Here is a 12,926-nt window from a genome sequence, read left to right on the forward strand (position 1 = left end):
CAGAGGTTGAGTTCTCCTTCTCAGTGGGATAAAGTTTGAGCTTAACCCTGTAAATCCTCAGTACCATCTGCCCAGACATAAGTCTGTTTGCATTTATCAATGGAATGATGCCCAATTGATCACTTCTCCATGTTCTACTTTTACAGAGATCCATTAGCAGAAACCTAGTTATGAATCATGCTGTTCTTCCTCGTTAGTGTGCTCCATTCCTGCCTGTCTGCTTTTCATAACCTTTCATGTCTGGTAGTCTTTCAGCAGTCAGTTCCCCTTTTACAGCTTCTCTGAAGTCACCAGGAGCAATCTATCTTGAATATCTTTATAGCAGCTGTTTCTGGTTGTCACAGCTAAGAGGAGTAATTAGCCTGGAGGTGGGGGAAGAGAGCACAAGCTTAGCATCTCATTAACACTTCTTGTGCTGCATTTCCTTATGCAAGAGCAAAAAGCAAAACCTTCTTATAAAGACATTTGTTTTATGTGTTTATAATTACACGGTCCAGTGTGATTACTGATAGGAAGAATAGTTTTGGAGATCCAGAAGGATCTGAATCTGTATGTTTATAAGAATAGTAGTGGTGGTGACTAAAAACATGGCAGTTCCCATTTATAAGTATCAGGCTGTGATACAAAGGGGAGTGGAAGAAAATGTGTACAAATGTAAATTTCAGTTGTGCAACTGCACCTGCAGCTGTGTCTCCTGCAGAAGGTGATTGCTGCTTTCGTGCTTGGGTGCATTACAGGAGCACGCTTTTACTTGAAGGGAGGTAAAGTTGTGTTAACATAATCTAGTATTTTCATAACGATATTATTCTGTTAGCATTCAAATATAATTGCCTGAAGGCAAGTCGTCCTTAGATCTGGTTTCTCTATCAAGATTTTGCTTCGGATGTTCCAGTGAACTCAAGTAGAATGGTCTTATGTAGCATATGGAATTGTTTTGTTCTCTGTGGCATTTAAATGGCATGCTAGCTCCACATTCTTGAAAGATTTTTATCTGGTTTCTGTTCCTGCCTTTTGAACAGTACACATTGCTGAGGCTGTCCTGAAGATTGAAAACAATCAGGACAGGTGGTCAGACTCCCCATGTTATTGAAGTACCTCTTTAATACGTATTTACATCCTGCTATTTGTGCATGAAAATTTGATAGTTGTGTGCGTGGCAATAGTGGTATGTGCCCAAATTTTGTAAGGAGCACCAAAACCTAGAATCAATGTAAATGGGCTTCTGGAACCCCTTCCTCTACAGGGCTGTCACCATTAGGTCAGGATAGCTGCTCTCCCCTCTAATGTCAGTTGTGAGCTAGACTGCTTTTCCTCAGAAATGTGGTCATGCTCATTTGGAACTAGATATGAAATCATCCTGAGTGTGAAAAACAAAGAACCCCACGACCAACCAAGAATGTAGAATTTTGTATGTGGGATATATGAATGTTTCCTATGGTTTCTGGTATTTAGAAGCTGCAGAACTCAGCTTTTCTGTTAGAATCACAGTTGTGGAGGCTGCAACTTAATTATAATCATATCAGAAGTATTTCTGACTTGCAGGTTTGTTTTTAAAAACAAAACAACAACAACAACAAAAAACGTTATGGCTTTAAAATAAGCAGAAGAGATGATGATGTCACAGTTGGTATTGCAGTCTCTGTTCTGTAAAGCAGGAGACCTGCATGCCAGTCCTTAATAGATCATAAATAGCTTCCTCTGGCAGACTTGGCAGAAAAGCTGTCAGGTACACAGGTCGGGACAGGGAGATTTCTCTCTACCCAAATGAAATCCCAGTAGTACAGGACTGCATCATTGTGTAAATGAAACAAGTTCAAAATAAACCCTTCTTACTGCAATATACACTTCAAACCATGGGAGTATCTGTGCATTCAACTTAATTGGGTACGTTAATAGTTTGAAAATAAAACACTTGGTAATTATTACTTCAAAGATGAACTTTAAACGTGTGGAATGGTTGCAAGGAGAATAGGCAGTAACTTTGATGGTTAAATAAGTTGTTTCATGCAGAGTTTCTGGAATGTAATGGAAATGCTCATCAGCATTCAGTTACATAAATCAGTGTTGACAAAGAGTGTAATCTGTTTCTAAGGAAGTAGCTAGCTCTGCAGAACAGGACATAAGGGAGAATAACCCCTGCTAATTAGGCTGCTTACTGGAATAAAGACTATTCTGATTTGGGTAAATGTAAATGGGGGAAAAAATGATCCAAATTTGAAAGCAGTCGGACCAGATATGGCCAATCTATTTAATGACATAAATATCTGCACGGTACGTGGGTAGTGCTGGGAGATCTTCCCAAGTTCTTTTTCCACTTTGAAGCAGAAATAAAGTGGGAGAACACATCAGATTTAGATGGATTAACTTATTTAGGTGCCAGATACTAAGGAGGAGTATAAAAAATCATACCTTCAATGTACCTTAAAAAACACACCTCCAGCATTAGCTGCAGCCAACACAAGCTAATGAAATACTGCCACAACATTAACCAGTCAAGTAAATATTTTCTTTCTTATTTTCATCAATGGATATTTGGGAGATGGGAGTTAAGAAATGATTGAGGGGTGGAACCTCGCATTCCTCACCATGTAGCAGTTGGTTTCCATTTTGTCTCTAAAATAGCTGTAGGATCTCCACAGGAAGGAAAGCCAGCTGGGTGTGGGAGGAAGTAGAGGATGGGGAAGCAAGTTGGGGAAGTCTGAAGTTAGGCACTGTGGAAGAAGCAGCATTTCACCTTCTTTAAAGGAGAAGGAATAATTTTATTTTAGAAATAACAGCAGGTCGAACTGGTAAGACCTGCTGATTTCCAGCCTCTGCAATACTTGACACTGGACTAAGATACAAAAATATTTAAGAAGTCGAAGCTTTAGGTCTGTTTTGTGACAGAAAGTGTGCTGCCTCACCACGCAAATGAGTCTTGGCCGTGTACCAGAGTGGCACACACCCTGTAATCTCCTGTTTCCTAAATACATATCCATTTTTGGAGTCCTTTTCTCTTCTAGAGCTCCCTCAACCCTTTTCCTTCAGGAAACTTCTCAAAACATGTAGGAGATCAGTTTCAGAAGCGCACGCTTTATCAAAACAGAATGCAGACTATCTCAAGTCTTGTTTCCCGTGCAATGGCAGCTGCCCTTCGTACACATCATAGCATTTGGGGTGAAGTGGTGCCATTTTGTCCTAATGATTGCAAGGAATAATATTGAACAACTCACCCTGACCCTTCCTAATGTCTTCCTTCTCCTTCACCCCCCAAACTTCTGTTATCTTGCTCTGATTGTATTGATTCTAGAATGTATTATCTTGACACTGGGAATACATGGGAAAACTTTTATGTTGTTATGGTCTTTGGAGAGATGAAGAAAGCTTTTTTTTTTTTCTTCCCCCAAAGTAAGCTCATCTAGTGGTGTTTTAAACATAGCAGTGCGTTTTAGTATTTGTCCGAAGGCTTGGCTAACTTGAGCTGAGAATTCAAACGTGTTTGTGCAAATGAGGGTTCTGATATGCATTATTTCAGCTTCTGAAGTTGTTTTACTATTTCCTCTTATAGAGTACTTGTATACAAACCAAATTAAGTATTATGTATAGCTGCTATTGGAACTCTTACAGAAGGGGAAGAAAGCAGCTCTCAGTGCTTGGGGTTAGGCAGTGGGTAATTTAGCAGCTAGGAGAACATGCGTGATGGCTGGGGCTGAAGGGTCTTTGAGCTGAAAGCTGCTTGTCCCAAGAAGACTTGCTGCCTGGGAAAATCAAAAAGTGTCTTTGGGACTTGATCTAGTCCTGGTTGCGTGAGTTTCCATGACAGATGTCTATTGGGAATGAGAACTGCTGTAGTAAGGAAAAATAATATACTTTCAATGGGTTCATCAGTCGGTCTGTTGTAGGGAAAGAGGTGAAATGCAGCACTGTGCTAACAGAACACATCTTAAATATGAGTACACAGAATTTTTTTCCAAAGAGCATTGGCGATGCTTTGAAGCTCTTCTTACTGGTAAAACTCCTGTTGAGGAAGGAAAGCCTTGCCCTGCAAGCAGCAGTTATTTTGTGCAGCAAGGGGCTGTGCAGAGGGCGCTGACACGGGGAAATGGCCTTTGTGCAGGGAAATAATTAAACCCATTGTGTTTACTGTTCTTAATAAATGAACTTTCCAGCAGGCAGCCTATTCTCTTGTTGTTTGACTGAGCCTAAATATCTTCAGCTTTGCACAATTTTAAATTGGCAAAAATACCAAACATTTTTCAGTTTGATATGAGAACATTTCCTGTAAAACATGTTTGTCTTCCCATTTAGAGCTTTCTGCTTATGGTAGTAATCTGTTGAGATCTGTGGAATTCACTTGTCCTTTGAAACTCACGGACAATAAAACTACTATGCAAGTTTAGGGCGGGAAAGAAAATGAGTGTGTCTTTAATGTTGCTTACTGTATATTACTCATTTTTTTTCTAAAATGTAAAATGAGAGCTGCATAATTTTATTTATTTAAAACAATAGAAATGGGGTTTTGAACCTCAGCTGTAATCCACAGGTGGGCTGTTTCACCCACGCCGTAGCTGGGTGAGCACTGTCTGGACACCTAAGAAATGGTTTTTAGCAGCTGGGCTTGAGAGCACAGCTATGGTCTCACGTTTGCTGTGCAGCAGATCTCAGTGCATACCTTCTCCCCTCAGCAGCTGAGCCCTCTTAACACGCCACACATGCTTTCTTTTTCAAAGACAGAGTTCTTAGATTCTGCTTTTAAAAATAGTCTTTACTGTATTTCTGTTGTATTATTTGGCAGCACTGTAGAATCCTTTTATGCCTTTCAGTTCATCCTCAAGCCTTTGAAACCTGATCAGCGTAGCAAAAGGCTTTCATCCTTCATGCCCATAAATGAAGATTGTGAGTGGCTCTAACAGCAGTTGCTCTAATGAAAAGTTAATGAAAAAAATGGAAGTCAGAATGTAGATGTATGTGGATTTCCATTTTGCTTCATTGTCACTGATGGACAAAAGCAGTCCGTTAGAAAATACCAATATTACAGAATTGCTGTTACCTTACTAGAGTTCTTCAGCTTTTTAAGTTACAAGGTGTATTAAAACGTGCAAGGCTTCCAATTACTTCTTGATATTATTAATGGTTTTACCAAATCCTGGAAATTGGCTAATGGTTGTGCTAGTTCATTTCCCTGTAATACTTCCACTGTTCCTTTCTCAGGAATGTCCTGTCCTCTGTTTTGTATTGCAGCTCTGTCATAAAACTGAAAGTGGTGGGGAGAAAAGGCAAAACAACAGTTTTTGTGCAGCTCGATAGGAGTTTTTTTGTTGGCGAATCTGTGGGGAAAAAAAAATTCAGCTCTAGTTAGTCTCCAGTCATTACTGGTCTTACAAATTGTAGGAAATGTCCCCATCAAAAGCCAATGTCAATAAAAAAAAAACATGACAAAGGTTCCATAACGCTGCTTGCTTGTCTGTTGCATGCAAACTAGTAGAGGTACAGAAGCGTTCTCCATGCAGAACTTAGCACCAATGAGCCTGGATGCTTTTCCTGTTGCACAGTGATGTAGTATTGATTCAATTGGTAAAATAAATATTTTTCTTTTATATGCTTCATAATAAGACAACTTTTTTTCACTAACAGAATATAATTTCTTGGAAGCACAGAAACTTTTTCAAGATTAATATCTGAGATTGCTTAGCAGTGACTAAATGGTGCCCGTGGTGGCAGGTATAAAAGTCACAGAGAGTTGAAAGGAAGGAAGCAAAAGGAAACACAAGGTTTTTAGGGGTGATAGTATGAACTTGCACTGCACTGCATCTTTGTCCTAAGTAAAAATTTGAGTTTCTGTATCTGAACGTGTAGAGTTTTGTGTTTTATAACCTCTTTATCATCTTTGGAGGTGAAGCAGGTACGTTCTAGTAGAATGAACAAATCCTGCAGGAAGGAGGCAATGCTAACGGCTTGAAGTTGACTTGTGGAATCAAACTCTATAACCCAGAGTTAGGTTATAAAGCAGGTATGTTTTATTCAGCATTTGGCGCCAAGCTGGGTGCAAGGGGGATAGCTCCTCCAAACTTGCACCCCGTAAGGAAGAAGCTTGGTACAGATATAGGCCGAAGGAATACACAGTCAGTGGAATTCACATGCATATTCATTACATTCCTGACGTATCAACATATGGTCCACCATGAGCAGTGGGGGTCTCCTTTGCATGGGAGAAGACCCATTGTCTCTGACAGAAGTAATCTGATCCTGACCCATTCCTTGTGTCAACAGAGTTTCCAGATGCCCTTTTCTTATCTGGCCACACATCCTGCTTACCTACATTCCTAAACAAGAGTTAATCCTTATCTTGTCCTTTCCTTACTCAAAGTCAAATCCTGAAATGTAGAGAATAACAGCATAAAACTGTACTAGAAAGGTTTTTTTTTTCTTCCTGAGTTCAGTTTTTGCATTACTTTTTTTCAAGTCTTTTTATTTATTGGTGATTTTACCAAGCAACAACAGATAGCAAAATTTGACTGCTTGATACCCAATATCTAATCTTAAACAGCGTGTTACACTCTTAGTTTTAACAGGACGAGTTCTACTAAAAAGGACCGTGTGTTTGGAGAGAAACCAAATTGCTTATGGGCTGCTCCTGAGACTAGTAGGGAGAATGTGAAAGCTTAGACAAGTCTCCTCGTGCCTCAGGTTGATCTCTGCAGTTCTGAGGATGCACCTCTTATTTGAAATCTCTGCTGAATTTCTCTTCCCAGGGCCGGGGCTGTGACTCAGCCTGGTCAAACCTGATTGCTGCATCAGATTGTCAGAGACAGTGTTGGAGCTTGCTAAGCCTGCGGGCAGTTAGAAGTGATGGGCGGGTTTCTTTCGTGAATGAAAGTGAGCCATCTGAGTCTGAAGTTAAATGGGCTGGGCCAGATTTAGCGAGGCTGACACGTCGGTATGTTTCAGTTGGCTCCTGCTTCAGTTCTCACAGCTGAGGAGTGGGAAGAACTGCAGTTCCCCCACCCTTGACAAACAGGACTAACATGAAAATTCTGTTTTTACTGAGTTTGGAGATTGGTGGAGAAACTTCAGCCTCCCATTCAACTGGTAAACTACAAACATCAAGAAAGCATCTCCTACTGTGAATTATTCGTTTGCAAGTGGCACAGGGAGAAAAGCTGTTCTTTATTACCAAATAATTTGCTTTTTACTTACACTCATCAGTGCTTTTCACGATTTTGAAACACAATAAAGTGTAAAATTGGCATAGGTCCTAGAAGTCTTCGACAAGCAACCTCTTGTTTTCCCTTCAAATCAGTATGGAAGTAGATCACCTGAGGCCTGGTTTTAGCTTTTGCTCTGCAAAGTTACTGCTATCATAATCATGGGCGATAAATTTTATGTAGATAAGTATTACTAATAACTGCTTCTCTCCTAGGTGTGCCTTGCAATAGCTCATTATTCTCAGCCAACGGATCTTCAGCTTCTCTTTGCATTCGAGTATGTTGGGGAAATATATCATAACCCAGGTATGTATGAAAATATTTTCGTTATTCTACAATGTGTAAGTTTAGTGAGACTTCTATCCAGAAGCAACAACAAAAAGCATTTGAGGCTTCCTAGGGGTAATTAAAGTGGCCTGTCCTGCAGCCAACCTCTTACTATCAGATGCAAGTCAGTCATCGATTTTAAGTACCAGAATCAAAAGAAATATCTTTCTTGTGTGAAACAAAGCTACCGATGTCAGCATGAATACTCATATTTCTCAGTTCACGCTTTGGTCCTCCTATCAGCATATTGGTCTTTACTGGTGCTCTAGGTGCCTAGCTAATCTCCCATCAGGCAGGCTCATTCACCTGCCCTTCTTTTGGGAATAAGTTTCTCTTCTGGTGGTATTGCAGGAGGATTTGTGCAGCTTGGGACTCCATACCTTCTTTCCTAGAGGCTTACTAGGCAGTTCTTCCCACCCAAAACCTCCACCACCCCCGCTGAGTTGGAGCACACCCTCTCTGCTCAAGGCCAATCTCCAACTGAACCCTGTCAGTTAGGTAAGCCTGAAAAAGATGCCTTTGGAACTTGATTTCTAGTGTAATGCTGTGCGGTCACTGCTTAGTGTTCCCCAGCCAACACACAGCTGAAAACCATCAGTTCTAGCACTATAAGCCTCCAAATAGCAGAAGTACCATCAGCGTAGTTCTGTGGTACTGAAATATTTACTCAGCAGCTGAGATTAGAAACCGCCGATCTGCCTGTTACAAAATTTGAATGTTGTGGAATTGTAGGCTCAGACATTCAAATTTGCACAAAAATGGACTTTCCATGCAGGTGCCTACATGACCGCCGTGTGCATGCACAGGAATGAATGTGCATGTGATTATATTGCACGCATAATGACATTTTCTTACCTGGTAAATCTTGGGTGGTTGTTAAGGTCTGTGTAACAAACTACTAGGGAAGAAGTCATTTTGCAGAAAAGAGGACAATGAAGTGTTAAAGCAGAGCATGATTGATCTGTCACAAAGTTGCCTTAACTTTGTTCTTTAAGTACAATTTGCCATACGGGGGAAAAAACAAATAGGGGAACAATTACAAGAGGTGGGTAAAATACGTTTTTCCTACGAAGCAGCAGATCAGAATGGCAGAAACTGGTTGTTCTGTTACATTGTAGTTGCTGGAGGAAAAAGCTTGAAATACTTGGCGGTGGTTGTTGCTGGTTTTAACTGAAAGATCTCCACACATTAAAGTGACCCCTGGTTTGTTTGAGGCACGGATCTCTGGCTTTGCTCCTACCATTACAGTGCTCTGTTCTGTAACTGTCCCCTCTCAACAATCCTGGTACAGCAGGATTTGAAATACTGTCATTATGCTGCTAGGGGAGCATAAAGGATCTGCGTTGCTCTGGTGTACCTGAACATCATTCTATCCCAGAATATGTTTGATAATTAACTGCTGTTAAACAGTGAAATTCTAACATGAACCATCTGGTAATCACAGCATTCCTCTGTGTACTACGTTTGGACAACTCTTTAGTTCTGAGATCTGTGTAGTTTTCTTCTGAAAGAATGAAATTATAAAATGTAGTGTGAGTGCTCAAGTTGATAGATAGCAGAAGGTAGAAGATACAGTCACTGAAATCACAGTGGAGTGACTTCTGCTTCGATTGGGCAGAATTTGCATCGTTCCTTCCATCTTTATGATGCTTAGTAGGAGCTTTCCTGGTGAAAAAGTCTCAGCTTCTTTCACCTTTATTTAATAACTTTACCAAGTACTGAGGAACAGAATGCAGTCTCCTTTAACACAGCTGACTGCCTCCTTGGCACCTAAAGAATGACCAGCAAAGAAAATTCTGTAATAGTAACAGGGCATATCATCTTGGTGCCTACCCACAAAGTGATGGGTCAGATGTGCATATATATATGTGTGTATGTACATATATAACATATTTTAGAAAACATTATCGAACAGTTTTTAGCCTTCACTTGTTTTTTTTCTTTTTATTAATACAAATGGTAATTTATAAGGAAAAGCTGTTGAAATTGTGTACCAAGTATTTTACTTCATACAGAAGACAGTTAATTAAAGGGTAGTGTGTAAAGGTTAGATATTTCTAAAACATCTGCAACTTTGGCATGTTGAAGAGAGAGATCTTGTCACTGAAGATAAGCTCTGCTCCTGACCATTAGCATGTCCTGCTTTCCAGCAAGCAGCACAACACACCGGCTTTACACAACACACCAGCTTTATATCACTTCTCTGTTGACATCACAGGAAAAAAATGCATTTGCATCTTAGCCGTCATTGAGCCACAGATCTGTGTTCATGCAAAGATAGGTAAAGCTGGTCCTGATGTTAGTGACTTGCTCTTGTAATTAGGAAGATAAGTGTTTTTTTCAAATGTGCATTGATGAATTTTCTTTTCCTAGCAAAGAAGGTGAATGGAGTAGACCCAGGAGGCGGTGGAGGCAGCGGTGGTGGCATCAGCAGTGCCAGTGGTCAGCAGACACCTTTGTTTGAAACTTACTCTGATTGGGATAGAGAAATCAAAAGGACGGGTGCATCAGAATGGAGAGTTTGTTCGGTCAATGAAGGTTACATGATATCTACTTGGTAAGTTTTTCTTATAATGCAAAGTAAGCGCAGAAGCAAACAAGGACACTACATTGTCTTTTCTCCTCTAAGTCTCAATCCCACCTAACTCTAATTTAACTCTTCAATGTGCTCTGTGGAGAGAGCCCTCAGCTGGAAGATCCTGCAGATGCTGTCTTTTTAGAAATGCTGTATTTTCAGAACGTATTGGATCTGGCTTCTATTTCTTTCGTGCTCTTATACCTCTGAAATTTGCATGTTTGTAAGCAAATGCGTCTGAGCCATAGATGTAGGAGATGCACGTGACAAGTAGTTAGCCCTGTGATAGTAACACTTGGCGTGTTAGAGTTGAACAGAGTTGGTAAGACAGCATTGCAACAAAAGAAAAGCTGATAAAATACTTAGGGAAAAGTAACTTTTTGTATTGTTTGTTTCCCAAGCCTTCCAGAATATTTTGTGGTCCCTTCTTCCTTAGCAGATCAAGACCTTAAGCTCTACTCCCACTCTTTTATTGGGAGACGAATGCCAGTAAGTAAAAAGTCTTTGTTCTTTATTTATACAATATTAAATAGAAGATAGGTATGCCAGTTAACATAGTCTTAGAGAGAGCATTAAGAAAAAAAAATCCACAGAATAACACAGACATGCTTTGTTGTTGTTTTGTGTTTTTTTGTATATTAGTTATGGTCCTGGAATCATCCCAACGGGAGCGCCCTTGTAAGAATGGCCAACATCAAGGATGTGCTGCAACAAAGAAGAATTGATCAAAGGTAAACAATTAGTTGATGTTGTTCTTTAACCAGATACAGCGTAGAGCACGCAGCAACGGTGCGTAATGTAGAGCAGTGTTCTGTAGTGCTGAGCATACTTTTTCTTAATGTTACAGTGCAAAAGCCTTTGAGAAACTGTCCTCTGAGTATAGTGCAGGCACGTGTTCTGTTCAAGGTCCGGTTCAGCTGGAATACTGAATAATTTACTGAGTTTAAGGGCTGTGTATTTTTTAATTGCCAGTCATCCAGGCAACAGAATTCACTGTTAGAAGGATTGGATCAGTACTGGTGATACTGCAGTAAAACTTAGTTTATGTAGAATTTCTTACCTTCTTCAGAGAACCACAGCAAAAGTGATTTGTTTTATAGCATTTACTGTTTTTCAGATGTAATGCCACAATATGCACAGACGCTTCTTTTAGGTTTTGCACTGCGTGTGTTATGCTGGAGCTCTGAGTTCCATTTGAAACCCTGTCAGATTTCCTGGCTTTATATATTTGATGCACGTTGTGTTTATTTGCACAGGTAAATCTTAATAAACACGGTGGAAAATGAAACATTGCGTAGAGCTGCTTGTTTAACCTGCAACTCTGCCTCAGGTTTTCACTTACCGAAAGTGTTTTAAGGTCCAACCTTTTCATATTTGCTTTGTAGCTTCAGGTATCAAAAATATTTGAGCCAGCAGCTTTGTGGCAGGAGCAAAGCATCTCCTAGAGATAAACTGGAACTCATTCTTTTTTAACAAAGCACGCGTTTTACACGTTTTTGGTGTTTTGCAGTTTGGCATGTTTCATAATTACTCTCTCTCCAGTAATAAAATGGATGATTTTTTATCTTCTTAAAATCTAAGGATTTGTAATGCAATAACTCGAAGCCATCCCCTGAGAAGTGACGTTTACAAATCTGATCTGGACAAGTGTCTCCCCAACATCCAGGAAATCCAGGCTGCGCACATCAAACTCAAGCAGCTGTGTGTTAACGGTAAGCTGAAGTGTCCTTTTGTGCTGATGAATTCCTTGAACTACAACAATTCAATAGATCTGGCTAGCGGGTGTAGTTATTAGTTGTTCTGCAGCGTTATGCTTTCCTTGTTGCAGAGCCCTTTGAAGAAACAGAGGAGAAGTGGCTGTCCTCACTGGAAAATACTCGCTGGTTAGAGTGTATCAGGTTTGTATCATTAATAAAATGGTTCACGAGACGTAGAAAACTTGCAGTGTAAGTAAGAAGTGAATTGGTTGAAGGATTTTAATTAACAAATCAGGTAAATATAGACAGGACTAATATATGTATTTTTACTTTAGAGTGTGAAACTATAATATTAATTGTTATCGCTTTCTTTCCCTATCTAGATCATTTCTTAAGCATTCTGCTGAGCTTGTATATATGATGGAGTGTAAGCATGTTTCTGTAGTTCTACAAGGTAATACAACCTTGCCTGTAATTCTTAGCGTTAATGACGTAATGTACACAAACACAATTTCTTAAAATAAACTATAATCTTCATAAGTGATGAACACATCAGTTCTAAATACTTTAACCATTTGAGGAACTGGAATGGAAGATGTGTCTGGACTGTAGTCCATAGAATCAAAGGAGTATTTCACTTTGAGCCTTCTTGTTTTTGCTCTGATAATGATCGGGTAGCATCAGAACTGCAGGGTGGACTTTTGTACTGCGTTAGTCGGGCTAATATTCCTCGCGTAAGCGATACGGCTTGAATTCAGAGGGCCCATTTACCAGCTTGTGGCACTTCAGTTACAGAAGAGCAGCAAATGTCAGTGCAAACAGACATTCTAGAACAAAACTCTCTGAAAAACTTTCTGCTTTCTAGATCAGAAATGTTGTAATTTCTGTCATTTTTACAAGACGCGTTAAGCTTGTGTATCACACTTGCCCAACATTGGTTTATTAGCTTTGTAAGAACTGCTTCAGGGTAGAATACATGTAAAAGCTTTCCCTCAACACGATTACCCTCCTTCACAGCATGTTTTATAAGTACCAGGCTTTCCACGGGATGCTTTGGTTCTTTATGAACGCATTGCTGTGCTGGATATGCGACAGGAGCCATCAATATAGGATGAGTCTCAGATAAAATAAATAAAAAATAAA

General features: G+C 39.9%; 1 protein-coding gene across 3 annotated transcripts in view; it reads left to right on the forward strand.

The window, feature by feature from the left end:
• MTMR10 (myotubularin related protein 10) overlaps nt 1-12,926 on the forward strand; it is a 38,305-nt gene that overhangs the window by 18,696 nt on the left and 6,683 nt on the right. For all 3 annotated transcript variants that reach the window (XM_090148754.1, XM_090148755.1, XM_031616443.2), the window contains exons 6-12: nt 7,400-7,490; nt 9,885-10,068; nt 10,488-10,575; nt 10,729-10,817; nt 11,668-11,798; nt 11,915-11,984; nt 12,167-12,237. In XM_090148754.1, the coding sequence (XP_090004880.1) occupies nt 7,400-7,490; nt 9,885-10,068; nt 10,488-10,575; nt 10,729-10,817; nt 11,668-11,798; nt 11,915-11,984; nt 12,167-12,237 (724 nt within the window). The remainder of the gene's footprint in view (nt 1-7,399; nt 7,491-9,884; nt 10,069-10,487; nt 10,576-10,728; nt 10,818-11,667; nt 11,799-11,914; nt 11,985-12,166; nt 12,238-12,926) is intronic.

The sequence above is a fragment of the Phasianus colchicus genome, chromosome 12 (genome assembly GCF_987193195.1).
Source record: "Phasianus colchicus chromosome 12, bPhaCol1.hap1.1, whole genome shotgun sequence".
Lineage (NCBI taxonomy): Eukaryota > Metazoa > Chordata > Aves > Galliformes > Phasianidae > Phasianus > Phasianus colchicus.